Source organism: Dictyostelium purpureum (genome assembly GCF_000190715.1).
Source record: "Dictyostelium purpureum unplaced genomic scaffold DICPUscaffold_117, whole genome shotgun sequence".
NCBI classification, from domain to species: domain Eukaryota; phylum Evosea; class Eumycetozoa; order Dictyosteliales; family Dictyosteliaceae; genus Dictyostelium; species Dictyostelium purpureum.
In genome coordinates this window covers 39,619-66,146 of record NW_003519454.1, presented here as the reverse complement: position 1 = coordinate 66,146, position 26,528 = coordinate 39,619, and the positions used below count along the sequence as shown (strand labels likewise).

Genomic DNA, 26,528 nt, shown 5'->3' with positions numbered 1-26,528 from the left:
TGAGAATTTTTTTTAGTTGATTTTCATGGTCCGAAAAAATATTGAGTTAAAATACACAATGATGAATTGCAGGAAGCAGAAATATTTGTCGTTAAAAATATTAACTTCAATTACAATATTTTAATTAAAATAAACAATACCCAGACAAATACTATAATTAAATATTAAATAAATAAAAAAGAATTTATAACTTTATTTAGCATACTAGTATTCTTTGTAAATTTTTTTTCTCGATAAAGAATGATGCAAACAAGATTATAGAATATGATGTGATTATTGTATATGGTGTTACTTCTAAATTTTTAGTTTGATTTTTTAAAATTGCTTTTTAATTTTCTAAATTATAATTCTAATTTTTGATTCTATATCATTAATGAATACTCTCTTTCGATTTCATTGTTTATTAACATTTACTATTTCTTGAGTTATTATATAAATTCTTTTTTATCTTCTTCAATTCTATTATATAGTAAATATAATGTGATTGATGGAAGTTATTATTTAGAGGAGGGTTGTATTTTTTATTAATATTACAGCTGTAATTATTATTATCTAATATTTTATATAAAATAATGAAAATGGAACATAATTACTAAAAAGTTTTCATTATTATAGAATATTTTTTTAATTTCTAATAGTGATGCTCCATTTTAATAGTATAATCCATTGTTGAAATTTGTAAAATACTATAATTTTTTTTTATAATATTCTACCTATTACTTTTTAGGAAACTTCAACTATTTAATTTATTGATAAAAATGAATCTACTACTATAAAAAGTCATGTGTGGGTATAACCCCTTTTTTTATAATCATTTTATATTCATTTCTTTTGAGGAAAAATTCTTTTTTTTTTATTTTTTTTAAATTTTTTAATTTTAATTTTATTTTTAAATTTATTATTTTAAATCATTTTTTTTTCAAATCATTGATTTATATGAAACTTTTATTTAAAATCACTTAAAAAAATGATAATTAATAAATTTATTATTCTTTCATTTTTATTTTTATTATTTTAATATTATGTTTGTAAACGCAGAATGTCATTACAAAATTTCACCAGTATTGCTTTTACCATATAGCACATCTAAATATAGAAAGCCATATAAATTAGAGGCAAACAAAGGGTATTATGAATGTATCAATACAATACTAATCCAGATTAGTCAAATTTACACCACTTTATGTACAAAATGATTTGACTAACAGATTTGTCATGTGATTTCAACCAATAAAGTTATCAAAAAAAATGTTAAAAATCCGTTTTGGTATCAGTAAGAAATAGAAAAATGCGGTATAAAATAATAAAGAGACAACAAATATATGTATATTAACATTTTTTATTTCTATTTTATTTAGATATTGGTAAAATATTAAAAACTTAGTGGCAATCAAGAATTTAAATGTCAAGTTAAAATCTATCACTACTAGCAAGCTCCTCTTTAAACTCATTTATATCTCCTTCCACATACTCTTTAGAATCACAAAAAAGTGAACTATTTAATATTTATTTACAACAAAAAAAAATAAAAAATTTTAGTTATTAATACTAGTTAATTTTTAAAATAATAAAATTAATAAATAAAATATATAATAAATAATAAATTATTTATTTTTATTCTTTCAAGAATTCTAAAATCATCTTTATCTTCATTTTTTTTTTTTTTTTTTTTTTTTTTTTTTTTTTTTTTATTAAAAAAATAATAATCATTGAACGAATTTTATGCTAAAACCGTTAATTGCCAATTAACATTTAAAAATTACCTGTGGTTCATAAACTGCCTATATAATCACAATATTACTTTGTAAAGATTCAGCTTATTATGAACATAAGCTGAATAATTACAGTGACCAATAAAAAATGGCCAATCACCAATATATTAAAAAAAATTATAATGGTAATGTAATTTAATATCATAACTTTAATAGTAGTGAGGAATCTTTCCATATAATTTAAATAATTTTGTTAAATAATTTTTTTTATTATAACATTGTTTAAAACATTGTTTAAAACACTGTTTAACTTTTTTAAAAAATTTTTTCATTTTTAAAAAAAATTTTTTTTTTTTTTTCTTTATTATTTTATTCACATACAAATAATCATATACTCATATAATTTTATTTTTTTATTATAATATTTCCCAAATTTTATAATTTTTAATAATTGCAATAATAATTTTTTATAAAATAATTTACATCCACATTAAATCACATTTCACATAGCTTTATTAATTACCATTTAAAAATGAATAATTTAATAATTGTTTTTTTATTTGCTATTATTAGTTTTTCATTAGTATATTTAATAAATAAATATTTTGCTTACAATAACAATAACAATAACAATAATAATAATAATAATAATAATAATAATAATAATAATAGCAATAACAATAATAATAGCAATAACAATAATAGTAGCATTACCAACACAAATCATTATACCCCAATCATTAATAGCAGCCTCACCAACACACAACCTTCTATTCCAATAAAGAACAACAATATAACCTACTCACAACATTCTGCCCCAATCAACAATAACAATAATAATAGAAATAACAATAATAGCAACTTCACCAACCCACATCATTATACCCCAATCATTAATGGCAGCTTCACCAACACACAACATTCTGCCCCATTCAAAAATAATATTAACAATAACAATAACAATTACAATAATAGCATAATTAATAGCAACTTCACCGGTACTCAACATTCAACCCCAATCAACAATGGCAACATCACCGGTTCACAACATTCAACCCCAATCAATAATATCAACTTCACCAGTACACAACATTCAACCCCAATCAATAATGGCAACATCACCGATTCACAACATTCTGCCCCAATCAACAATAATAATAACAATAACAATAACAATAATAGCATAAGTAATAGTAACTTCACCGGTACACAACATTCAACCCCAATCAACGATAACAACATCATCTACACTCAAAACTCTGCCCCAATTGACAATAATTTAAATCCAAATGATTGCCACCAATACCCACAACAAAACCCACAAGACTCAACATCAAGCAATCAACCACCACCACATCAATTTAACAGCCCAAGTGCCTCATCAGTCAATAGCCCACAATCTCAAGATTATTCAAATTCTTCTCAACAACGTAATATCCCAAAACCACAAAGACATTCATCTGTTCCATTCACATTTGCATCAACTAGAAATCACACAATCAAGAAGAGATCATTAGAATATGATAATGAAATTATTAAGTGTGATAAAGTATTTGCCAAAAAACAAAAACTCGAAGATGAAGAGAGTTTAAGAAGGGATAAGCAAATTGTTGAAATGGAAAGATTAAGAAAAGAAAGAGAAGAAATAGAGAGAATAAAAATATTAGAAATGGAAAGACAAATAAAAGAAAGAGAAGAAAGGGCTAAATTGGAAAGACTCAAAGAGATTGAAAGAGTCCAAAAAGAATATAGAGAAAGGGAAGAATTAGAAAGAATCGAAATATTAGAGAGAGAAAGACAAATAAAAGAAGCTCTAGAAAGAAGAAAATTGGAAATAATTCAAAGAGAAAGAGAATATATGGAAAAACAAGAAAGAGATAGATTACAAAGAATCCAAAGAGACAGAGTAAGAGCAGAAAGAATAAGAGCAACAGATCAAAGAGAAAGAGAGAGACAAAGACAAGAAAGGGAAAGAGCTCAAAGGGAAAACCAAGAAATGGAAAGAGCTCAAAGGGAAAGAGAAGAAAATGAGAGGGAAGAAAGAGAAAGATTAGAAAGAGATAATTTGGAAGGTGAACGTTTAGAAACCAATGAAAAATGTACCATTTGTCTTAATTTTATAAATATTAATGAAATGGCTACAATTGATTGCCTCCATAAATTTTGCTACAGATGTATTCAACAATGGTCTAATCGTATCAATACCTGCCCAAACTGTAGAGAAGAGTTTCATGACATCATCGTAAGTAATTTACACATTCATATTTATACTTAATAAAAATATATATTAATTAATTTCATTAATAATTTATTCAGAGAGTAACTAATGCTAGAAATTAGGCATCACATTAGTTCAACTATACAGAAACAATTCTAGATGTTCAAAGTCAATTTTATAACAAAAAAACTCTTAAGGTAACTATAATTAAAATATTTAAATAATTATTTTTATATTTGAATATAAAAGAAACTAATATTTAATTTTAATTCTTAATTAGGTAAAATCTAATTTTTCATTGTTTCCTCTACATTATAATTCTTTCTTTTTCCGTATCAACATATTTAAGTCTCAAATAAAAATTGGTTCTTGTTCTTTCTTTTTCCGTATCAACACATTTAAGTCTCAAAATAATCATTGATTCTTGTTCTTTTGTTTTCCATATCAACACATTTATGTCACAAATCAAACTTTGGGTTCACGTTTATTCTTTCTTTTTCTGTATCAACTGTTATAAGTCACAAATTAATTCATTCTCTTTCGGTACATCACTTTTAAGTAACAAATCAAACATTGGGTTCTTGTTTATTCTCTCTTTTTCAGTATCAACAATTTTAGGTCACAAATCATACATTGGGGTTCTTTCTTTCTTTCTTTTTCTGTACAACACTTTTAAGTCAAACATCAAATATTGGGGTTTTTATTCTTTCTTATTCAGACATTGGGGCTCATTCTTTCTTTTTCGGTTCAAAACTTTTAAGTCACACATCAAATATTGGGGTTTTTATTCTTTCTTATTCATACATTGGGGTTCATTCTTTCTTTTTCGGTACAACAATTTTAAGTCACAAATCAAATATTGGGGTTTTTATTCTTTCTTATTCAGCGCCAAAACATAAAACACACAAAACAAATATTGGGGTTTTAATTCTTTCTTATTCAGTGTCAACACATTTAAGGCACAAATCAAACATTGGGGTTTTGCTTATCCATCTACTATTCAACCACCTACTCACACGCCAATAGAGGCAATCAAAATGTTTCATTAGAAAAATCTTACTATTTATATAAATAAATACACATATAAACAAAATAGATATAACTATACAATTTACTTTTTATAAAAAATTAAAAAAATAAATTAAAATTCAGTATCTTTTTTTCATAATTATAATATTAATCTTTTTTTAAATATAATAATAAAAAGTAAATTTAACAAAATATTTGTAAAGATATAAAAAATTTACAAAAATTAAATAAGGATTTTATTTTAAAATATGTTTTTTTTACAAATTTATTGGTAATTAATTTATGTGATTATTCAAATAAATCTTCGGTATCTGGCTCGTTATCATTTGATTGATCATCATTAGTTGAGGGTGCCATTTGAGTCCAATTTTGGAAATGTGATGGTCTGTGAGATTCGTCGTAGAAATTCTTTGGGGTATCTAATTTCAAACCATAAGTCATATTGGCGCTATGTTTTACACCCATGAAATTGTAATTCCATGAACCACGGTCAGGTACCATATAAAAGCCAAGGAAACGATCGGATAATAACATTTGAACTTTTTCATAGAATGATGGCTGATAACCTTGATAATTGAGTGAATCTTTATTATTTTTACCCCATTCATAACCATTTGGTGTTAAATGATAAGCAGTTAATGTACATGGCCAAGCAACTGATACAGACATTACAATTGTTTTTTCACCATCCCATTGTTTATTATCAGACATAATCTTTGAGTGCATAATGACATCTTGTGGTGATAGTTGTGGTAACTCTGTTGGTTGTGTATGAATCCAACCTAATGGTTCTAAATCTTTAAGATATTCATGTTCTGGTAATTGATTTGGAACTGTAATATGAACTGGGGTACCCCATTGTGGAACTAAAACTATACAACGAATTTCTTTAACTTGTGAATTGTCAGGTGGACTTACACCATAGATATAACCCATAATTTGAGTTCTAAGATCTGCAATAGTAATGAATTTTTTGAGGATATTCTTTGGCATAACATATGTGAAACCACCTTCTTTAGCTAAATCTGAATTAACATAAATTTGATTGGTACGTAAATGAAGATTGGTTGCAGAGATTGCACGTACACGCCAATCGGTTTTAGATGAAAATACTTTTTGTTCATGTGGACTTGTGGCTGTTGAAATAATTTCTTCACCATGAACATTAGTTGTACGAACTGTAACTGCAGTTAAGTGTGAGGCTTCTTGTTTTTGTTTTTCAATTTCTGCAATTTGATCTTCACGTTGTTGAGATGGTGCTGAAATTTCCATACCTAAAATAATATCTCTAATTTCTGATTGGGTGAGTGAAGCTACATTAACATTATTTCTTTTACCAAAATCTGCTAAAATTAAATCTTTGAGTTGTGATTCGACAGTGAGCCATTCTTGTTCGGTTAATGTTGGCCAAATGTGATGTGGTTGGGTTATAACATTCTTATTTGGTTTCAAAATAATCTTTGTACGTTCGAGATTAACGTGTAAGGCTCTTAAAATTAAAATGAGACGGAGGAAAGCAGTGTATGAATGAATGGTGCTTAACCAATCATCATAGATATTAAAGAGTACCATTTTTGGCTCTGTAGCCTTCAAAATGAGGTCACCAAATTTCTCTACCTTTAAGCAAGCTTGGAATGGAAGTTGTAATTCACTACCTTGAATAACGATATTTGGGAAATCTAAAAGATGTACCTCTAATGGATCCATCATACCTTTACGAGTAGCAATGATTTGTTTTGGTTGTTCTTCGACTGGAAGTGAACGAATAAGAGCAGCAACTTCTTCAGCAGTTTTCCATTTAGCTAATTGACCAAGACGTTTTTGACCTAACCATACATCAGTATGAATAATTTTGAGGAATAATTGACCAGTACGTGGATTGAAAATGAAAATTGCACCATTGATTGGTTTAGTTGTTAAATTACCTTCGAAAGTTTTATGGATAGTTACACGATATACATTTGAATCATCAACAAACCACATGATTTTATTACTGAATAATTCACCAAAGTTTTGTGAAGAAAGATATGGCTCAGTTGGTTCAGAACTGTATAATTGAAGACCTTTACGAATACGTTCACGTAATACATAGAGAGCTGGATTTGATTTTAATATTTTGGCCATTGCTTTTTGGACTAATGGTTTAACACCCAAGAACCAATTACCAAAAGCACTATACATGTTATAGGCTAAATCTAAACCAATTAAACAACCAGTTGGTGATGGATAGAGTGACATTGAATCGGTAGTGTAATCAAGGAATTTGGCTCTACTGTATCTTTCAATATCGTGTGAATCGAAATCACCCCATTTTAATTGAACATCTAACCAATATTGAGTAGTTGAACTATCGTAGCTATCACGATTATCGGTTAACAATGATGGACGTGAAACTTGCCATTTGTGGGTAGCACGTAAAAGAATATCAGCACATGAAGAATTCATTTTATAAGATTTACGTGGATGAATAGCTTCTTTATTTACAACAGAGATTTCGAGATTATCTAATTCTTGATCGAAAACTTGACAAAGATCCATAACTAAAGATTCATGAATCTTTTGCCAAAGATGGGCACGGAAAATTTGAATTAAAGAGATTTTAAGAGTTGGAATTTTACCATGCATGAAAATACCAGTAAGATCTAATTGAACTTGGAAACCAACGTAGACATTCTTACGATTAATAGTTGGTGACCACCATAAAGTGAAACGACGATTTGGAATTTGATTAAGACCAGAACGTTGGGCATGTGTTAATTTCTTATATTTCATAGACTCTTCAAAACCTGAGGCTTTTTCCCAGAACAAACCCTCCCAGGTTGGGAAATATGTACCTTTGAATAATGTATGTTCTAAAATACCTTCTACACCACCCAATGCTTGAATGATATCTGTACGATAATTGTTAAGATTCCAAAGTTTACCATCATGACGTTGATTAGTCCACCAGAATGGATTATTTTTGAGAACTTGATATTGTTTCCAATCGGTACGAACTCTCCAACCCTTATCATAAGCCAAGGTGTGACGACTCTTTTGGAACAATGTATTAATACGTGGAATACCACGATCCCATGAATCCTCAAGATCTTCGAGTGTAAGGTTTTTATTTTGAGATTTGGCTTCTTCGTATTTGATAGCATATTCGGCCCATACTCTTTGTGAATCTTTAATTTCTTGTTCCCATGGTTGAATGTAACGATAAAGATTTGGAATTAATTGATCTTCGTCATGGCTCATACCTGATGTGAAATGGGTGATACCGGAATCTGTTTGACGTGAATAACGAAGGTCACTTTGTGGAATTAAAACATGACCCATACTTAACATACCTAAACCACCCAATTCTTTTGGAGTGTAAAATACGACTGGTGGGAAACGATTTGGCATCTTACTGTTTAAACCAATTTTAACACGAGTTTGAATTTTATTTTCACAACGTACTAAAATTTCTAACATTTCACGAGTTGTAACAACAGCTTCACGGAAATAAGTCATAAGACCAATCAATGCAGTATTCCATTTATTTACAATCTTGGTAAAAGTAGTTGAACCACTTGCCATTAAAATCATACGAATACGATTTTCGAAACGATCTTGTGAATCTTTATCAACACGAAGGAATGCTTGAGCGGTACGTTCTTTAGTATTTACATTTTGAAGACTCCAAACTGCATCTTTTGGTACTAATTGATCTGCTGGTGTACGGCATTTTGGAAGAATACGAATATCGAAACCACACATATTCATTAAAAGATTTGGATTGTCTTTACTATATACTGAAACGAAACTATCTTCCCATTCGATGGTAGTTAATGAACGTGGTAAACGATTTTTAATACCCCAGAATACAGCTCTACCTAAATTTACGTCATGCTTCATTAAACGCATACGGCAATCACGTGGCCAACATTTCTTATTATTATAACCAACAACGTTTTCATTATTTGGATCTGGATGTTCTGACATATAACGTTGAATAAGGTCTCTGGCTTGTTCAGCATCGAAACGATAAAGTACATGGATACGATCTACGTAACGACTATATAAACGAATTGGATGTTTGGTTTCTGTTTCGACATTTGGATAGGTTAAGAATGCATTTGGAAGATTTGGTGGACCTGCAATTTCAGAAGCACGATTTAAGCCCAATACTAAAAGATCCAATACTAAACCATAATATTGGAAAATAAATGAAGCAAATTGAAGACCACGAATGAGACCATATGAATTGGTATGGTTCATATCTTTATAGTTGATGACGATATTGTTTTTACCAGACATGTAATCGGCAATATTTTGATCTACAATTAAACGAAGAAGACGATTCATAAGAGTAAGATCCATCTTTTCATAAACTTTGCTAAACTGAGTTTCTAAAAGTACTACACATTCTCCATTATTTGTTTCCCAAATATTATCAAGATTATTAATACCTTGACACCATTTATGAATTAAAACTGGTGGTGGTTCATTATCTGATGGTTTAACCCAGTTAGGGAATAATTGACGTTTATCAGCTTCATACCAAAGGTATTGATCTAAATAGGCATCGGTGATCTTTTCAAATGGATCTACATCGAAGATTGGAACTAAATGAGTGTACATATCCATAAATTCTATACCGACCTCTTTGAAAGTACGTTGAGTTAATAAATGTCTCTTAATACGAGCTAAAGCATCGTGTGGATTATCGTATGCTTGTTCAACTAATGAAAGCTCTTCTCTTTGGGATTGATTTAAACGTGACTTGACACTATAGGCTTCTTTAAGACGTTCTAAAGCCAATGTAAGAATTTTAATATCGTGTTTATATGATGTTTGTGGGAATGGAATTGCAGAGAATCTACGTTTTTCTAACCAATGGACAGTGGTAGTATAAATAGCAACAGCCTCTTCAGCTGAAACGTATGGACCATCTTTAAGATAATTATGTTGACGTTCTTGTTCAGCCTTTAACCAAAGACGAGTGAGACGACCTAAATTCTTTTTAGCGGCAGTTTTATCGACGGTAGCACCACGCTTAATACGTTCACGATTGTAATGAGCGACATTAGTCCACCAATCAGCCTTGGATTTAACATAACGGAGAATCATATTTTCGATTGGAATTGGGAGACCTGGTACTTTCCATGGGATATTTGCTTTCCAACATCTCCAAGCCTCTGCTAAATGTTGAAGAATAACACGTGACTTATTGGCCTTGATACCTTCTGGCATCATATCAAGGATATCATGAACAACTGCAGCACGAAGCTCGTAATCGAAATGACTTTCAACACGTTGTTTTGTGAGAGTTTTAGCCATACCTTTAGTTTGTCTACCTTCAAATTGTCTTGCTAAAAGATTACCCAACCATCTTTCGAGTAATGGTACGATACCACGTAAAAAGAAGAGCCATACTCTCCACATTGGAGCCCAGAAACCACAACCAGGACCTTTACCAACAGCACCAGTATTGAAACGGTAATAAATTAAATGTTTGAGATCTTTACACATACGGATTTGTCTCATTAAACGGTACTTGTATTTGTACATACCAGTTAATAAACCTAAATGAGAGAATAAATATTGAATGGCATCGGCCAATTGAAAAGCATCAGCATCACCTAATCTAAATTTAACGTGAACATCAACTACCAATTTAGTGAGACGTAAAATTTCACGACATAAATGGAATGCATTACCAAATCTAGATTTCTTTCTTTCCTTAGTTGTAAGAGTTTTAATTGGTTTTAAATAAAAGTTGTAATCTAAATGTAAATAATTTAAATTCTTTCTGTGAATTAAAAGATTAAGCATGTTGTAACCTTGACGACAAACTTGAAGACCTGCCTCTACCCAATCAATTTCTGTAGATTGGAAAAATTTAGTAGCTTTTAATGATTTGAATAAATTCTTTTTGGATTGAGCTTTGGGTCTACGATGATGTAATTTATTTAAAATATGGCATTTTAATAATTTTTGATAACTGACACGTACTTTGATTGGATGTTCTTGTGGACAATGTTCTCTATACCATGATTTAACCAATGGAATATCCTCTGCTCTTCTTGTTCTACCTGATCTTAAATTGAATGGTCTTGGTGCCCAATATAATTGTAAACCATTTGCTGTATTTTCTTTATTAAATTCATGTTCTTCTAAAATTGGTTCTATTTCTTCTGGTAAAATGAATTCATCATCCTCATCACCATCTAAAATAATTAAAATTAAAAAATATTAGTAATTTATTATTTATATTTATTTTATATTATTTTAATAACTTACATTCTGATTGATCATTTTTATTTGTTTTATATGATGGAATTGGGTTTAATGCTGGACTAAAGTAAAATCCTGGTAAATCTGGTGAATCATTCTTGATATAACAATTATTTGGTTGATGATAATGTGGAATTTTAACTTTACGTGGTCTACTATTATAAAGATATGGGAATGCAATTTTATATTCAGTTCTAATTTTATTTCTAATAATGATCTTATTAATATCATTAAATTCGTTCCAATCTTCATCGTCATCATCGACATCACGGAATAATGGTTCAAATTTTGGACCACCTGGAATTGCCATATTTAATGCTTTTGATGTCATAAAACTATTATCATCAAATAAATAAAAATAATTGCTATCTGTTAAATCACTGAGTAATGGTGATGCTAATCTATATAATGCTGACATAATTGGTAAATCTAATCTCCATTTCCTAAATATTATTAAAGATTAAAATAATTAATATTAATTAGTATAATTTAAAAAATAAAATGAAAAATAAAATAAAATTGTTTTATACATACTTATAACTTGTGCCATTTACATATTTTGAATTAACTAATGGTTTCGAATCATAAAACCAATCAATAACAGCCTCATCATCATTTTCGTCCAAGTCCATTTGAACAGGGTCTTCAACTTCAATGTCTAAAATGTTATCAGCATAGTCTAATGGTGGCTCTTCATCATCAAAACATGGAAACTTCATACGACGGAAATGTTTACGATCTCTCTTTTCTCTTCTCATGGTTACCCACATTGTTGCCCATTGAGAGATATAAACTGGCTCTATAACTAATGGGATTTCGTTAACAAATGTAATTGCACCAGATAAATGATATAATACCTTGACATATTTAACTTGTTCCCATGGCATTGGCATATTTTCTAACAACTTTAAAATTGCATGTGGCATATACTTGAGTGCACCCAAATATACTCTTTTATCATCCTTAAACTTTCTATTGGACATATCACCATGATCCTTAATAATCTTTCTAAGATGCTCTGGTGGCATATCCTCCTTTCTAATCTCTACAACCCCAAATTTTCTTTTTTCACTATATTTCTTATTATTTAATTGAATCCATTTTCTTGCTAAAAAATTTAAAAGATTAATAATAATAAAAATAATAATAGTTATGAATTAGTTTATATTTATAAAATTTTAAAATATTGATTATATTATTAATAAGTAATATAAATACTTACATTTTTCATCTAAATTTGAATTTGAATGATCTTGATCCATTTTTTTTAAATTTAAATTATAAAAATGATTGAAAATCGATTTAAAAAGCAAATAAAAAGATAATTTTTATAGTGTTTAAATCTATCGGTGTTGTTTTATAAATAATATTCCAAAACAAATAATACTATCGAATAGTATTCTTTTAGATTTTATCTATCACCTTTAAATTTTTAAAAAAAAAAAAAAAAAACCTATAAAACTATATTGATTTTTCTCTTTTTATTTATTAACTATTGTTTAAATAAACTGTTTAATATAAAAATGAAATGTAATAAAAAGAGAATAAAAAAATAAAAATAAAAATTCAATTCAAAAAAATTTTTCAAAAGAAATGAAAAAAATTTAAAAAAAAAAAAAAAAAAAAAAAAAAAAAAAAAAATTTTCGTTCCAAATTTGGAGTCTTATCTTCATATTTATTTATTTATATGTTAATTAATAGTATTTTAAAGAAATTATAAAATATTCAAATAAATTGATTAAATATAGTAGTTTCTTTCTTTATATTCAATTTTTATTTTTTTTTTTTTTATTTTTTAACAGTTAAAATTTTAAAAAAAATTGATCATTGATCATCATTTGAATAAACCATCAAATTACAAATAATATAAAATCAATCAAATCATATTAGTTTTTAACTATTATTTAATTTAAATAATATGTTTATTATCCCTCTTTTTTTTTCCCCCCAAAAACTTAAAAAATAAAAATAAAAAATAATAAAAAAAGATAATATAAATATTAATATTAATATTGAAAATACAATATGAAAATGATTGATGGATATAAATAAATTATTGCAATTACATCATTTCAAAAAAATAATTTTCGTTTTTTTTTTTTTTTTTTTTTTTACAAACCAAATTTTTTTTTTTCCCATAACTTTTCAAATAATAGTTGAAATATTTTTTGTCAAATTTTCAATTTTTAAAGTCATAGTACAATCCTCGCATTATCCCGGAGATGTTATAGTCCGTAGTATCAATTACTATAGGGTTTTCTCACGTGAGGAGAATAAATTTCTGCTTTTTGCTATACTATCTTTCTCGAAAAAAATAGTTGACTGGTAGTGCGTGTGTTAGAAAACAATTTTTTAAATAATTAAAGAAAAAAAAAAGAATTACTTGATTTAATATCAAATTTTTGTTCATAATTTATATTAAGTTATTTTTATTGGAATTATATTTATTTATTTTTATTGAATTATAATATTTATTTTTATATATTTTTTTTTTTTTTGTGTATACTAAAAAATTAAATTTTTGAGGTGTCTGAAAGTTTTTTTTTTACGCCCTTTAATTTATATTGACCTACACAAAAAAAAAAAGATATTTTTATTGATCGTTTTATAATAATAAGAAAAAAATCAAATCGTGTATAATAAAATATGGCATATAATATCTTCCCAAAATTTTTGGACAAGTTTTCACAGTTTATTGCATAGACACACCAAAATGTGGTTTTGTTTTTTTCAAAAAAAAAAAAAAAAAAATCAAAATTTATTTTTATATTTTTATATTTTTTATTATAAAAACCACCATTTTTTTTTTTTTAAATAAATTTTTTCATTTTTAAAAATAACTATAACATAAATTAAAAATGGATACAAGAAACTTAAGATTATTTATTATAGAGGCCAAAGATTTGATTGCTGCCGATAATGGCACATCATCAGACCCATATGCAATATTAAAGTTTAATGGCGACAAGTTTAAAACTGAAGTAGTCAAAAAGTCATTGGCACCACAATGGAACTATACTGTAGACTTGTTAGTATTATAATATTTAATATATAAATATATTAATAGTAATATGTTATTTATTTTAATATGTTTTTTTTTAATAATAATAGAGTTGTAAATGAATATTCAAGTTTCCAAATTGAAGTTTTCGATTGGGATAGAATTGGAGCACATGATAAATTGGGTTTTGTTAACTTTGATTTAGCAACATTAAGAAACTCATCACTTTCAGGACAAAATGATATGTGGTTAGCATTGGATAAGAAAGGTTTTGTAAGAGTTAGTTTCCAATTCACTCCACCATTCCAAACAACCATAGCTGCACCAGGTGCACCAGTTCAACAAATGACTATTGGTCAACAACCACCACCACCACAAATGAGTTTTGTTCAACAACCACCACCAACAATGATGACATCAGCAGGATTATTACCACCACCAGTTTACTATGACCCAATTTATTTGCAAACTATACCAACTGCATTAAAAGCAGAGTTTTTATTACCAGGTGAAATGTATCAAAAGAAATATTATGTCACTGGTGAGCCAGTCAATGCATCGTTGGTTCTTTATGTACACCAACCAATTGTAGTTAGAAGTTTGTTTGTTGGTTTAAAGGGTAAAATCTCATTCCGTGGCAAAAAACACAGAGAGTTAATTCAAGATCATCGTAATCTTTTACAAACTACTGGTTTGGCTAATACCAAGGTTTCATTGGGTGTCGGTAAACACATCTATCCATTTGAGTTCTTTATCCCAAAGAACTGCAACTCATCTATCGAAATTTCAAACTATGTTGTTCAATACAAGTTCGTTTTTAATGCTGATATCGTCAATTCACCAGATATTGAAATTACCAAGGTTATTAATGTTGTTAACATTGAAGACACCATTCATAGAGTTACCAAGAAACCAATTCAAGAGAGAACCAGCAAATCACCACTTACTGGAGGTTCCATCGAGCTCTGTATCCAAGCACCCAAAGACTCATACTTCCCAGGTGAGGACATTGAATTAACTTGCACTGTCACTAATAATAGTAAAAAGAAAATTAAGAAGCTCGATTTGGAGCTTTTAAGAACCGATACACTCGATGGCGACAAATCATTACCATACCAAATTGTAAAAACAAACAAAAACTTCTATCCAAAGGTTAAACAAAACCAAACTACTACCCAAGTAATGGTTGTCGAAACTCCAGCCAATATGGTTAACACTCTTTATCAATCTGGTTTAATTAAAATTGAATATAAGATTCGTGCAGTTTTAGATTTACCAAATTGTGTAGATCTTGCACTTAACGTTCCAATTAATATTGTATTAGCCGACCCAAAGAGAGAGATCCCACCATCACCACTCAACGAATTAGCAGCCATTCCACGTTACATCAAAGACTGGTCTGCTAGAAATTTCCAATCATGGTTACTTTTCCGTATGAATTGTCCAGAGGTCATCACCAACAACCCAGAGTTCTATTTATACTGCTTAGCCGGCAGTGAACTCTTATCCATCAACGATCAAATTCTTGTCGAAAAAGTATTAAGAGGTGCTGGTGCTCGTTTAGAAGAAATCCACAAATCAATTAGAAATGAAATTGATAAAATTTTAGTTTTAAGAGTAATGTTAAAAGATAATCAATTATCATCATACATCGAACATTTCGAAGATCACTCCATTACTGTCGATTTATTGAACGATATTTCCACAATGGATTTAATGAAAATTACTGAAATTATTGGTGACAGAATTAGATTGGAAAAAATGTTAAAAGCTTGGAGATCACAACAACAACAATAAAAACAACAACAATAATAATGATTTAAATGTTAAATAATAAAAAATAAAAATGTACACTAGTTTTGTATTTTAAAAATTTTAATGAAACAATTTTTATTAATAATAATTATATTAAATTATTATTTTTTACTTTATTTTTATCTATTTTATACTAAACTATTTATTATTAAAATATGATTTAGATATTATACTATTCATTTGGGTTGGCTAATTTTCTTTGTTTTACATTATTAATAATATTATTTTCGGGTTGGTCCTTTCCATTGGTGCTGCTATTGCTATTATTAGAGTCATTATTATTTGTATTACTATTTTCATTATCTTCTTCATCATTATTATTTGTATTACTACTTTCATTATCTTCTGCATCATTTGATGCAAACTTCTTTTTGAAACGTGAGGCAAAAATTTTTTGTTTGTGTTCTGCAAATCTTGGACCTGGTTTAAAGTATTTCAAATAACCATCCCATGGTACGTTAATAATACCTGCTTTCTTGGCAATCATTGCCTTTACACGATTTGAAAATTGGGTTGCAGTTTCACCATCTCTAATGGTTTGTGGTTCTAAATACCATACATCGCATACTAATGCCCATGATGTCATCAAATTAAACATATGTCTAATAAATGATTGTTTTTTTGAATTCCAAAATGCATCAACATATAAAGTGCTAAATTTTAAAAAAATAAATAATGATATTAGTGACTATGTGGTGATATATTAGTTTGTTATTATTGATGATATACTTGTATTTAATGGCAACTGGGTGAATTGTAACATTTGGTAATTCAAAGGCACCTTTTTTAAACATAACGCAATATTGATTATTAACACAAACACCTTCTGGGAAAATTAATAATGGATCATTGTTTTCATTTTCAATATGTTTTGAAATTCTAAATAAAATAAAATAAATACAGTTATTAGTATATTGTAATGGTTTGTTGTTTTTGTCTTTGATACAAACTGTTGTGCAACTAATAATCTATCTTTTGATTCTGCTCTATCAAACCAAAGACAACCTATACAATTTAAAATATAATCTTGAATAAAACCTAATAAACCTTTGTGTTTTTGACCAACCATTGCATGATTAAATTGACTTTGTAAGACTACAACATCCATAACTGTTGTATGATTAGCTACAAAAACTTGATTCTTCTTTCTTAATGGCTTAACACCATGGTATCTAATAACACCTGACCATGACATAATAAATACATTGCTTAAAAAGCTGATACATTTTCTCTATAAATTATGAATAGGTAATTTTGATTAGTAATTAATAACAAGTTATTGTATATCGATATATGCTTACTTGATAATGTTTTCTGGTTTTTTGATTTTTAACAAAAGTTGTAGATAAAAAGAAGGCAACAGCAAAGGCAAAGCTACCAACTACCAAGCATGTTACTCTAAGTGGGAATAAGATACAAAATCTAATAAACAAACCAAAGAGCCATGCTGGGTATAAATATATATTCCAATTCCATGAATCCATTTCGGGACTGGTAAAACATTTTGTAAATTCATCATCAACTAAAACTTCGGCACCATCAGTAATAAATGGAGCTACATCATATAAATTAAATCTATAAAATATAAAAGTTAGTAACATAATAATAGTTTTTTTTTTTTTTTATAAAACTGATTTCTTTAGGGTGATTATATATTTATTATTGTTGCTGCATGTGTATTTGTGATGCTATCTGTATATTATGCTGTATATATTTGATTTTTACTTTTTAGAAGGGTTTACTTGTTTATTTAATTGTTTTAATAATTTTTCTTCGATAAGTTTGGAGATTTCATCAATCTCGGTGGAATTGGTTGGTAAAAGCAATGACCATGGATCTTGACTTGAAATTTCTAAATTACTACCATTGGATTTATTGGATGAAGAGGAATTTGCTGATGATGTTGATGGTGATGAAATACCATCAACACTTTCACTTTTTTTAATTCCACCCATTTATATCAAAATTATAACCACACACTATAACATTAAAATAAAAAAAAAAAAAAAGATAATTTAAAAAAAAAAAAATAAAAAAAAATTAAAAATTAAAAAAAATTAATTAAAAAATTTTAAAAAAAGAAAAATTTTAAAAAAAAAAAAATATAAAAAAATAAAAATTATAAGATCTTTTTTTTTTTTTTTCATTTTATTTTATTTTATTTTATATTATTTAAATAAATATATTCTGTTATAAGCAATATTATATTATTTGTTTATTCTCAAAGTGGTACAATAATTTTCGAAATGTGATTCTAATGAATGTATTAATTTACAATTTAAACAGTATTTTATTTTAAAATTATATTATCAATAGTTTTTTTAACTGGGATGGTTTCCATATATCTATGAAAAGAATATAAAATATTCTATTAATTAATTTCCACATTCCAAAAGAAATTTCTTTTTTATTTTTTTTTTCAAAATAAAAAAAATTTTATTTTATTTATTTTATTTTTTTAATTATTTTTTTTAATTTTGCGAAAATTATTTATTTTTTTCTAAACACCCACCACACTCATTGACACAACCAAATTTATAAAAAACACATTGTTATAATTTTAATAATTTTTTTCCAAGTACTTTATTTTATATTAAACATAAAAATAAACCAAACATAAACTAAATAAATAATAATATTTAAACTATATCAATAAAATAATTAAAAAATGGAAAACGATAATGAATTTAAAGGTTTTTCCAATAATGCAAAAAGAGTATTTAATGCACAAAAAACGGGTAACAGCAAAATAGGATTGGCTCATTTTACAGCAATGGACAATTTGTACAATGAAGAAAATAATAGCGAAGGATATATCAGTTTTGGTATTGCAGAGAATGTTTTATCATACGAATTATTGAAAGAGAAATTAGAAACCATTCCAATGAGCCAAAAGTTAACACAGTATTCAGCATTTGGGGGTTTAGAAGAATGTAGAAAAGCAGTAGCAAATTTATTACAAAATCACATTTTTACATATAGACCAGAGAATAAAGATCTTTTAGTAAAAAACAATCAAATTTTACTAACTGATGGTTGTACTCCTTTATTAGAGAATGTATTTAATATGTTTTGCAATGAAGATGAAGTATGTATCATTCCATCGCCTTTTTATCCAGCATTTGTCAGCGATTCATACCATAGATTTGGTGTACGTGTATTACCAGCAAAAACTGAGGTTTATGACGAACAAACTAAACAAGTTATCTCATTTCAATTAGATATCGAAGAGTTTGAAAAAATTTATTCAACCCAAAAAGTTAAAATGGTGTTAGTATGCAACCCAAATAACCCAAATGGTTTTATTTTCCCACAAGATCAAGTAGAACGTTTGGTTGAATGGTGTCGTTCAAAGCAAATTCATTATGTTAGCGATGAAATATATGCACTTTCAGTATTTGATAAGCCTCAACCAAATATCAGCGGTGGAAGCAGTGGTTCAAGCGATGGTGAAGACATTAAAACCAACGAATTTAAATCAGTATACGATGTTTGCAAAGGTGACATGGGCGAATTTGTTCATATTGTATCTGGTTTCTCCAAAGATTTTTGTTTAAATGGGTTTAGAGCAGGTTATTTTTATTCACAAAATAAAAATGCTTACAATTATTTAACATCAACATCAAACTTTTATATTTGCAGTAACTTGGTCCAAGCAGCACTTATAAACATCCTCTCTGATGACGAGTATTTAGCTCATTACATTAGAGAAAATCAAAATAATTTAAAGAGAGCCTACGAATTTACCGTAAACACTTTAAAAGAATTTAATATTCCTTTCATCAAATCATCAAGTGGTGTATTCTTAACATTGGATCTTAGAAAAATTTTACCAGCTTTTCCACTAAACCAAAATGACCCATTTAGCCAAGAGTTGTTAGTTTGGGAAGAAATTTTCAACGCCAAAGTTATTATTAATCCAGGTAAATTTTGCTATTTTTCAGAGCCTGGTTTTTATAGGTAAATATAGATTAATCTCCAAATTTAGTTTGATATCCATATTTTTCATTTTATACTAATTTAAAAACATATCTTTTTAATTATTAGATTTATCTTTACTGTACCAAATGGATTTATTTATGAAGGTATTAAAAGAATTTCAAAAGTTTATCATAGAATTTTAACAAGCTTAAATAATAATAACAAATAATAAATAAAAATTAGAAATACATTTTGACAAAGATATTTTTTTTGGGGAGGGAAAATAATTAATTTATTATAATTTTAAATTTGTTTTTAAAAATATTAATTTTAAATTTCTGTAATTGTTTTTGATTTTGATTTTGATTTTCAAGTTGATGTTGATTAAGATATTGATGTTCCATTTATTGCTTATTTGGATCAAGGGTGTTAAGTACAACTCTTGGGTTGTTGAGTACTACAACGGTTTCTCCAGTGTATGGGACATAGGTGATAGTAGCATAGTCGAAAAAGTATGTATTTAAAATATTCTTGAAATCCAAAACAACTGCACTTCCTTCAAATTTGGTACCATCCATAACAGTTCTTGGAATGGTTGTGAATGAATATGGTGGATAGGTGAAGACTGTTTGATTTTTCTTTGATTCAAAGCATGAAAAACCAGCTATAATACCAGTGACTCTTGATGATTGGAAAGTAATTGATGAAGCACCTTTTGGTACACCATTTTCACATGTAAAAATACCACCTTCAAAACCTTGAATTCCCCCTAAACATAATGAAAGTATTAATATTAAGCAAACTGAAATAAATTTCATTGTTTTTTTTATTTTCTTTAGTTTTATAAATAATATATATAAATAAATAACAAATTAAATTAACAAAAAATGAATAAGGTTTTATTTATATAATAAATTATTAAATATTGTTTTTTTTATTTTTTTTTTTTTTTTCGATAATTTAGAAATAAAAATAAACAAAATTTGAAAAAAAGATATAAAAATAAAAATCTTATTTTAAAAGAAAAAGTATGAAAATCTTCAAACAATTAACAATAAACAAATTAGGGTTACAAAAAAAAATTGTAAGTTTTGGTGGGTAGTAGTGCGTAATGGGTGTGAAGTATTTTTTTTCATTTGTTTGTGTGTTTTAGTGTGCAGTTGGGTGTAGCTGTGTGCTGTGTGTGGATTTGTTGTGTGTAACTGTGTCTTCGAATGGTGATAACGAGTGTTTTATTTTGTTTTTTACATACAATAATAGTGAATCTTTTTTTGATATTAATTTACAGGTGTTATGGATCTATATTTTTATATAGTAAAAAAATTTATTTTAATTGTAAATCAAAAACCATTCATAGCTTAATGGGGTTATTTTAAAAAAAGGGAGATTTATTATTTTTATTATTTCTATTATTGTTATTATTATTATTTCTATTATTTACATTATTGCATAAAATTATTTAATTAATAAAAGAGTAAAGTAGATGTTTTCCTTTTTTTTTTTTATAAAATTGAAACTATATATGAAAAATTCATATACTAAAAGAGTAAATAAAATCTTTATTAAATATTTTTCAAATTTTTAAAGAGATATTAACAATATTTTAATTGAAAATATAATTATTTAAAATAATTAATACAAAAAAATTTTTTAAAAAAAAATTATTTTAATTAAAAAAATATTTTAATTTAATTTTTTTTTTTTTTTTTTTAATTTTTTAAAATTGTTTTTTTTCACAATAATTAAAACAAATAATAATTAGTGAATATACATCCAAATTAGTAAACAGATTAAATTAAAATAAAAGAAGAAATAATAGATACAGAGACGATTGATATATTTTGAAAAATTCTAAAAATTTATTCATAATAAACAAAAACACCCTTATACATTCAATTCACACACATACGCATATTATATTTATTATTTTTCTTTTTATACCAAATAATTAATAATTAATAATAAAATAATAAAAAACAAAATAATAGTTGTTGTTGTAGAAGTAATATATTCTTAGATGGAAGAAAAGACTGTTGGAGTTACATCGAATAGTGGTGGAAGTAGTAAAATTGAATATGATCAATTGGAGGATGGGCTTTCGAGAATAATAAAAAAACAAAAAACAAGTTTATCCAAAACTATAACAGAAATCGATACGATCATATCAAGTTTAAAAACATGTAAACAAGTTTTATCATTAAGTGATAGCACTGATGCAGAGTTAACGCCAATGGACACATCAAATAACACCTCTAATACTAGAAGCAATAATGAAATGGTTAGAAAGGCAATATTAAAATTAAATCAATCAGTAATCGATTCTAATATTTGGACAAAAGTTGTAAACGAACATAAAGAACTACATGCCCCTATTAGCAAATTTGGTAAACTAGTTGATAAGGTAAGAATTTCTAACATACAAGAAATATACTATATTCATATCATATACTAATTTATTTATTATTTTAAAAACAAAACATATAGAATTTTAGAAGCGATATAGAAAATTCATCAAAAGATATCGATTTTGATATTGATATTTTAAATAATATAATTTTACATCATTTATATAGAATTGGTAAGTTTGAAATTGGCGATGTTTTTGCAAAAGAGATTGGGACAAGTACAGAGTTTTCGACATCGATCAAAGAGAAATTTAGAGATCACCATAGAATATTAAGCTCGATAGATCAATACAATTTAGAACCTGTCATAGAGTGGTGTAAAAAGAATAATGAAGAGCTGGGATTAATCGATAGCAGCTTAGAGTTCAAACTATATAAATTGCAATTCATCCATCTCTTAAAGAATGGTAAACAGCAAGAAGCATTGCAATACGCACGTACCTATTTATCAAGACTTTCAAACACCCATATGAAGGAACTCCAGCATCTAATGGGAACCTTTGCATTTGCCCATAAATTAGAAAACTCACCATATCGCTCAATGTTTGAAGAGCAGGCGTTCAATGAACATTGGGCTGAAATTAGAAGCACATTTTCAAGAGACAACTGTTCATTAATGAATATACCACAAGATTCACCACTATCCATTGCTGTTACCGTCGGTATGAAGTCATTACCAACTCTTTTAAAACTCTCTTCTTTTAGTATACTCAAAGGTGTAAATGACGATTCCCTCACGGTCGAGATTCAAGTGGATGAAAAATATAAATTCCATAGTATTTTTGCTTGTCCAGTATCTCGTGAACAAAGTACTCCAACCAATCCACCTGTAATGCTTCAATGTGGTCATTTACTTTGTAAAAACTCAATGCAAAGATTATTAAAAGGATCTTCAAATAGATTTAAATGTCCATATTGTCCAACCGAGCAAAATTTATCAAATGTAAAAACTGTATATTTTTAAAAAAACTCAATTTAATAAATAATATTATATAAAATAAATAATATCAATATAAATAATAACAATAATAATATAATAAATAATTATAGTGAAATTTCACTATAGTATCATTTATAGCTTTTTTTTCTTTTTTTTTCTTTTTTTGGGTATATGTTTTATTTTATTGTTTATTCAGATTTGAAAATAAAATAAAAGTAAAAAGAAAAATATTTTTTTATTATTAATTTATTAATTAATTTAAAAAATCTTTTTTTTTTTAATTATTTTTTTTATTTTTTTTTATTTTTTTTTATTTTTATTTATTTTTATTTTATTTTTTTAATTATTTTTAAATATTTTTTCTTTGTAATTTTATAAAATAATTATATACAGCAATATAAATATAATGTCCAATTAAAAAAAAAAATTATAATTTTTTTAAAAATGGGAACAAATAATCAAAATAAACAACAAAAAAACAATGTCAAAAATAAGAAATTAAATAAAGAAAAAAATTCAAATTTAAAAAACAGCACTACAAATAAAGAAAATAATATAGATTTCGAAAATAATAATATTGAATATAATAAAAGCTTAGACAATAACAATAATAATAGTAGTAATAACAATAGTAATAATAATAATAATAATAATAGCAGTGAAATTAATAATAATAAAAATAAACTATTAAAAAATAAAGTTGTTCAATTTAAAATTATTGAAGATAATCCAAATATGGATATTAGTGGTTGTAGTAGTAATGATGAAAGCGAGGCTATATTAAAAAAAGTTAAAGAAACCCTAAAACACGAAGATGATGTTGAAATTATTGGTACATCAGATCAAATTATATCAAATAGCACTACAGCAATTGGTAGTAGTGGCAGCAGTGGAAATGGTGGGTCATCAAAGCATCCTATGATTAGAAATAATAGCAGCAATAATATAAACGAAATTATAAGCGGTGGTGAGGAATTAAGTGGCAGCGATGAAGAATATGAACAGGAAAAAGAAGAAAATAATAAAAGTAATAACTACACTACCACCAGCACCACCACCACCATTACAGAAAATGATGAAGAAGACTTAAACAACAGCAACACTCATAGCACGACGGAAGAAGATGATGAACGGGAAGAAGAATATGACTATGGTTTACATAACTATTATAATACAAGTAATGATGAAAAAGAAATTAATGAAGAGGATGAAAAATTCGAAAAAGAAAAGATCATTCAAAAATATAAATTAAATAGATCATCAAATAAAGTATTAATAACAAACACATTAAAGAAAAGCATCGATAATGAAAAAGAAAATGACATTAGTGAAAAATTAGCTATACCGGAGGCCAGTAGCGGGGGTGAATATAGTAGTAGCGCAAATTCCCCAATGCCAACATTGAAACTATCAGTATTTGATGACAAAACAACAATGTCAAAAAGAGAATTGGGTCAACATGTTGATGGTAAAGATGTAGCAAATGTAGTTTCAGAGAGTTTAAATTTAGAGTCAAATAACAAGCATTCATCGTTTAAAATATTGGAAAAGAAAAAGTCGTTAGATAATCTAGAGTTAAATCCTTTCCTTAAAAGTCTATCAGAGAAAAGAAATAATTTTATAAAGAAGATCACTCAGAAGGTTTGGAGTACACTTAATCAAGCAACTTCAGACGATTTATCAACATCCCAAAAAGATCGTATCATCCAAGAGGTTTTCAAAGATATTAGTCTGGAGATTGACGAACCTGTATTTGAATATTTAACAACCCTATCAGATAAAGATATTGAAAAGGTAAACAATAACCTCAATCAGTCACAACCTCAATCAAGCTCACCTATAAACTCACCCTCAATACAATCAGGCTCAAAATCACCAACAACTTTTACAATACCAACATTTAAAAACAGTAGTAAAAAAGATGGAATTTTAAACAACTACTATCCATATCCGTGTTTAGATGTTGCAGCAAAAAGATTAAAGCTAACACCAACAGCCTATATATCAAACACATCACCCTCCACATCAATGCTAAACACTAGCTCGAGCAGTACTCGTATTGGATCAGGCAGTAGCACTCTGGGTAGCAGTGGGAAAGGTATTTTAAATAGTAGCACAAGCAGTGGCAGTGGATATCACAGCAGCGGTAGTGGTAGTGGAAAAGAAAACTCACCCAATGAAAAAGAGATCTACTACTATCAACTAATTTCACAATATTTTTTAAACAACCCAGATAAAGTCGAGCTATTCAGACCACTATTACAATCGTTATGGACAAACAATCAGTGGTTTTATTTAATTTATGGGTCAATGTTTTTTTCGTGGCTCCTAGAATATAGACTCTCATTAACACCACAACTAAATATACTGATCAAAGCGTCAAATAGATTATTCTGGTATGATTGTGACCGTTATACAAGAAAATATTACCAAATATATTCAACAATCAAGCAAAAACTAGTGGATAGATCTTTGTGGAATGGGTTGTGTGAAGCCAGCAAAGATTTAGAGTCAACATCATCCAATGATCCAGATCTAATGCGTACAAATCTATTAAGAAATAGAAGAATTTGGATTGATTTTTATCATATTATTAGTGTATTTTATTTTTACTATGAAAAGACAAATGAAGGCTTGGATGAATTTAGATACAATATAAATAGACAATATCAAGATTTTATTTTAGATACAATTCAAAAGAAACATATAGCGTCAGAAAACAATAACAACAATAGCAACAGCAACAATGAACCAACACCAGGTATATCAAGCACAAAAGAATTAGTATTATCAATTGACGATTTATTTGTTAGAGGTGTTATTAAACATTTAAATTTAATTAAGCACGAAGAAACTCTGATCGGTTATATCGATAGATGTTTGGTTTTCAAAGAAAATTGGGACCTTAATCCCACCACCAAAGTTAAATTACAATCGTGTTTATATTCTCTAACCAAACCAGGCTCACCAGCTTATGTTCCTCGTAGTGTTCGTACTAAAAGTCGTGCTGTTTTAGATCAACTCTTTCCAAATGGAAAATTTTCAAGACACACCGTAAATTTATTTTTCCGTTTATTACATCCATATTATTCAATAGGTTCAATCATTCATTGGGGCTTAGATTTTATTAAATCATATATACCCTTTTTAAACAATAATAGTAATAATAAGATATCAAATAATAAATAAATAGTTGTATATTTCATCAAAGTGGGGTGTTGTG

General features: G+C 27.2%; 8 protein-coding genes across 8 annotated transcripts; 5 read left to right on the top strand and 3 right to left on the bottom strand.

The window, feature by feature from the left end:
- Window positions 1–1,894: 1,894 nt before the first annotated feature.
- On the top strand, window positions 1,895–4,052 carry DICPUDRAFT_78800 (uncharacterized protein; the record flags this gene model as incomplete). The annotated part of the gene is made up of 3 exons (XM_003287911.1): window positions 1,895–1,902; window positions 2,286–3,954; window positions 4,029–4,052. 3 exons carry the CDS (start codon window positions 1,895–1,897, stop codon window positions 4,050–4,052), a joined length of 1,701 nt encoding a protein of 566 aa, XP_003287959.1.
- A 1,145-nt stretch (window positions 4,053–5,197) lies between these two features.
- On the bottom strand, window positions 5,198–12,485 carry DICPUDRAFT_97874 (pre-mRNA processing factor 8; the record flags this gene model as incomplete). Its single annotated transcript, XM_003287899.1, has 4 exons — window positions 5,198–11,156; window positions 11,230–11,666; window positions 11,758–12,331; window positions 12,446–12,485. The coding sequence occupies 4 exons, from the start codon at window positions 12,483–12,485 to the stop codon at window positions 5,248–5,250; spliced, it is 6,960 nt and encodes a 2,319-aa protein (XP_003287947.1). The 3' UTR covers window positions 5,198–5,247.
- Window positions 12,486–14,081: 1,596 nt separating this feature from the next.
- Window positions 14,082–16,021, top strand: DICPUDRAFT_152151 (uncharacterized protein; the record flags this gene model as incomplete). The annotated part of the gene is made up of 2 exons (XM_003287910.1): window positions 14,082–14,251; window positions 14,335–16,021. The coding sequence occupies 2 exons, from the start codon at window positions 14,082–14,084 to the stop codon at window positions 16,019–16,021; spliced, it is 1,857 nt and encodes a 618-aa protein (XP_003287958.1).
- An 80-nt stretch (window positions 16,022–16,101) lies between these two features.
- DICPUDRAFT_97873 (uncharacterized protein) lies at window positions 16,102–18,024 on the bottom strand. Its single transcript, XM_003287898.1, has 5 exons — window positions 17,765–18,024; window positions 17,341–17,614; window positions 16,990–17,270; window positions 16,769–16,918; window positions 16,102–16,692 (listed from the first exon to the last, which is right to left on the bottom strand). The coding sequence occupies exons 1-5, from the start codon at window positions 17,992–17,994 to the stop codon at window positions 16,212–16,214; spliced, it is 1,416 nt and encodes a 471-aa protein (XP_003287946.1). The 5' UTR covers window positions 17,995–18,024; the 3' UTR covers window positions 16,102–16,211.
- Window positions 18,025–18,707: 683 nt separating this feature from the next.
- DICPUDRAFT_152148 (uncharacterized protein) lies at window positions 18,708–20,189 on the top strand (the record flags this gene model as incomplete). Its single annotated transcript, XM_003287909.1, has 2 exons — window positions 18,708–19,999; window positions 20,087–20,189. 2 exons carry the CDS (start codon window positions 18,708–18,710, stop codon window positions 20,187–20,189), a joined length of 1,395 nt encoding a protein of 464 aa, XP_003287957.1.
- Window positions 20,190–20,232: 43 nt separating this feature from the next.
- DICPUDRAFT_92012 (uncharacterized protein) lies at window positions 20,233–20,829 on the bottom strand. The gene has a single exon (XM_003287897.1). The coding sequence runs from the start codon at window positions 20,776–20,778 to the stop codon at window positions 20,365–20,367; it is 414 nt and encodes a 137-aa protein (XP_003287945.1). The 5' UTR covers window positions 20,779–20,829; the 3' UTR covers window positions 20,233–20,364.
- Window positions 20,830–21,977: 1,148 nt separating this feature from the next.
- DICPUDRAFT_152146 (uncharacterized protein) lies at window positions 21,978–23,329 on the top strand (the record flags this gene model as incomplete). Its single annotated transcript, XM_003287908.1, has 2 exons — window positions 21,978–22,361; window positions 22,445–23,329. The coding sequence occupies 2 exons, from the start codon at window positions 21,978–21,980 to the stop codon at window positions 23,327–23,329; spliced, it is 1,269 nt and encodes a 422-aa protein (XP_003287956.1).
- Window positions 23,330–23,749: 420 nt separating this feature from the next.
- DICPUDRAFT_152145 (uncharacterized protein) lies at window positions 23,750–26,494 on the top strand (the record flags this gene model as incomplete). Its single annotated transcript, XM_003287907.1, has 1 exon — window positions 23,750–26,494. One exon carries the CDS (start codon window positions 23,750–23,752, stop codon window positions 26,492–26,494), a length of 2,745 nt encoding a protein of 914 aa, XP_003287955.1.
- Between the last annotated feature and the right edge of the window lie 34 nt (window positions 26,495–26,528).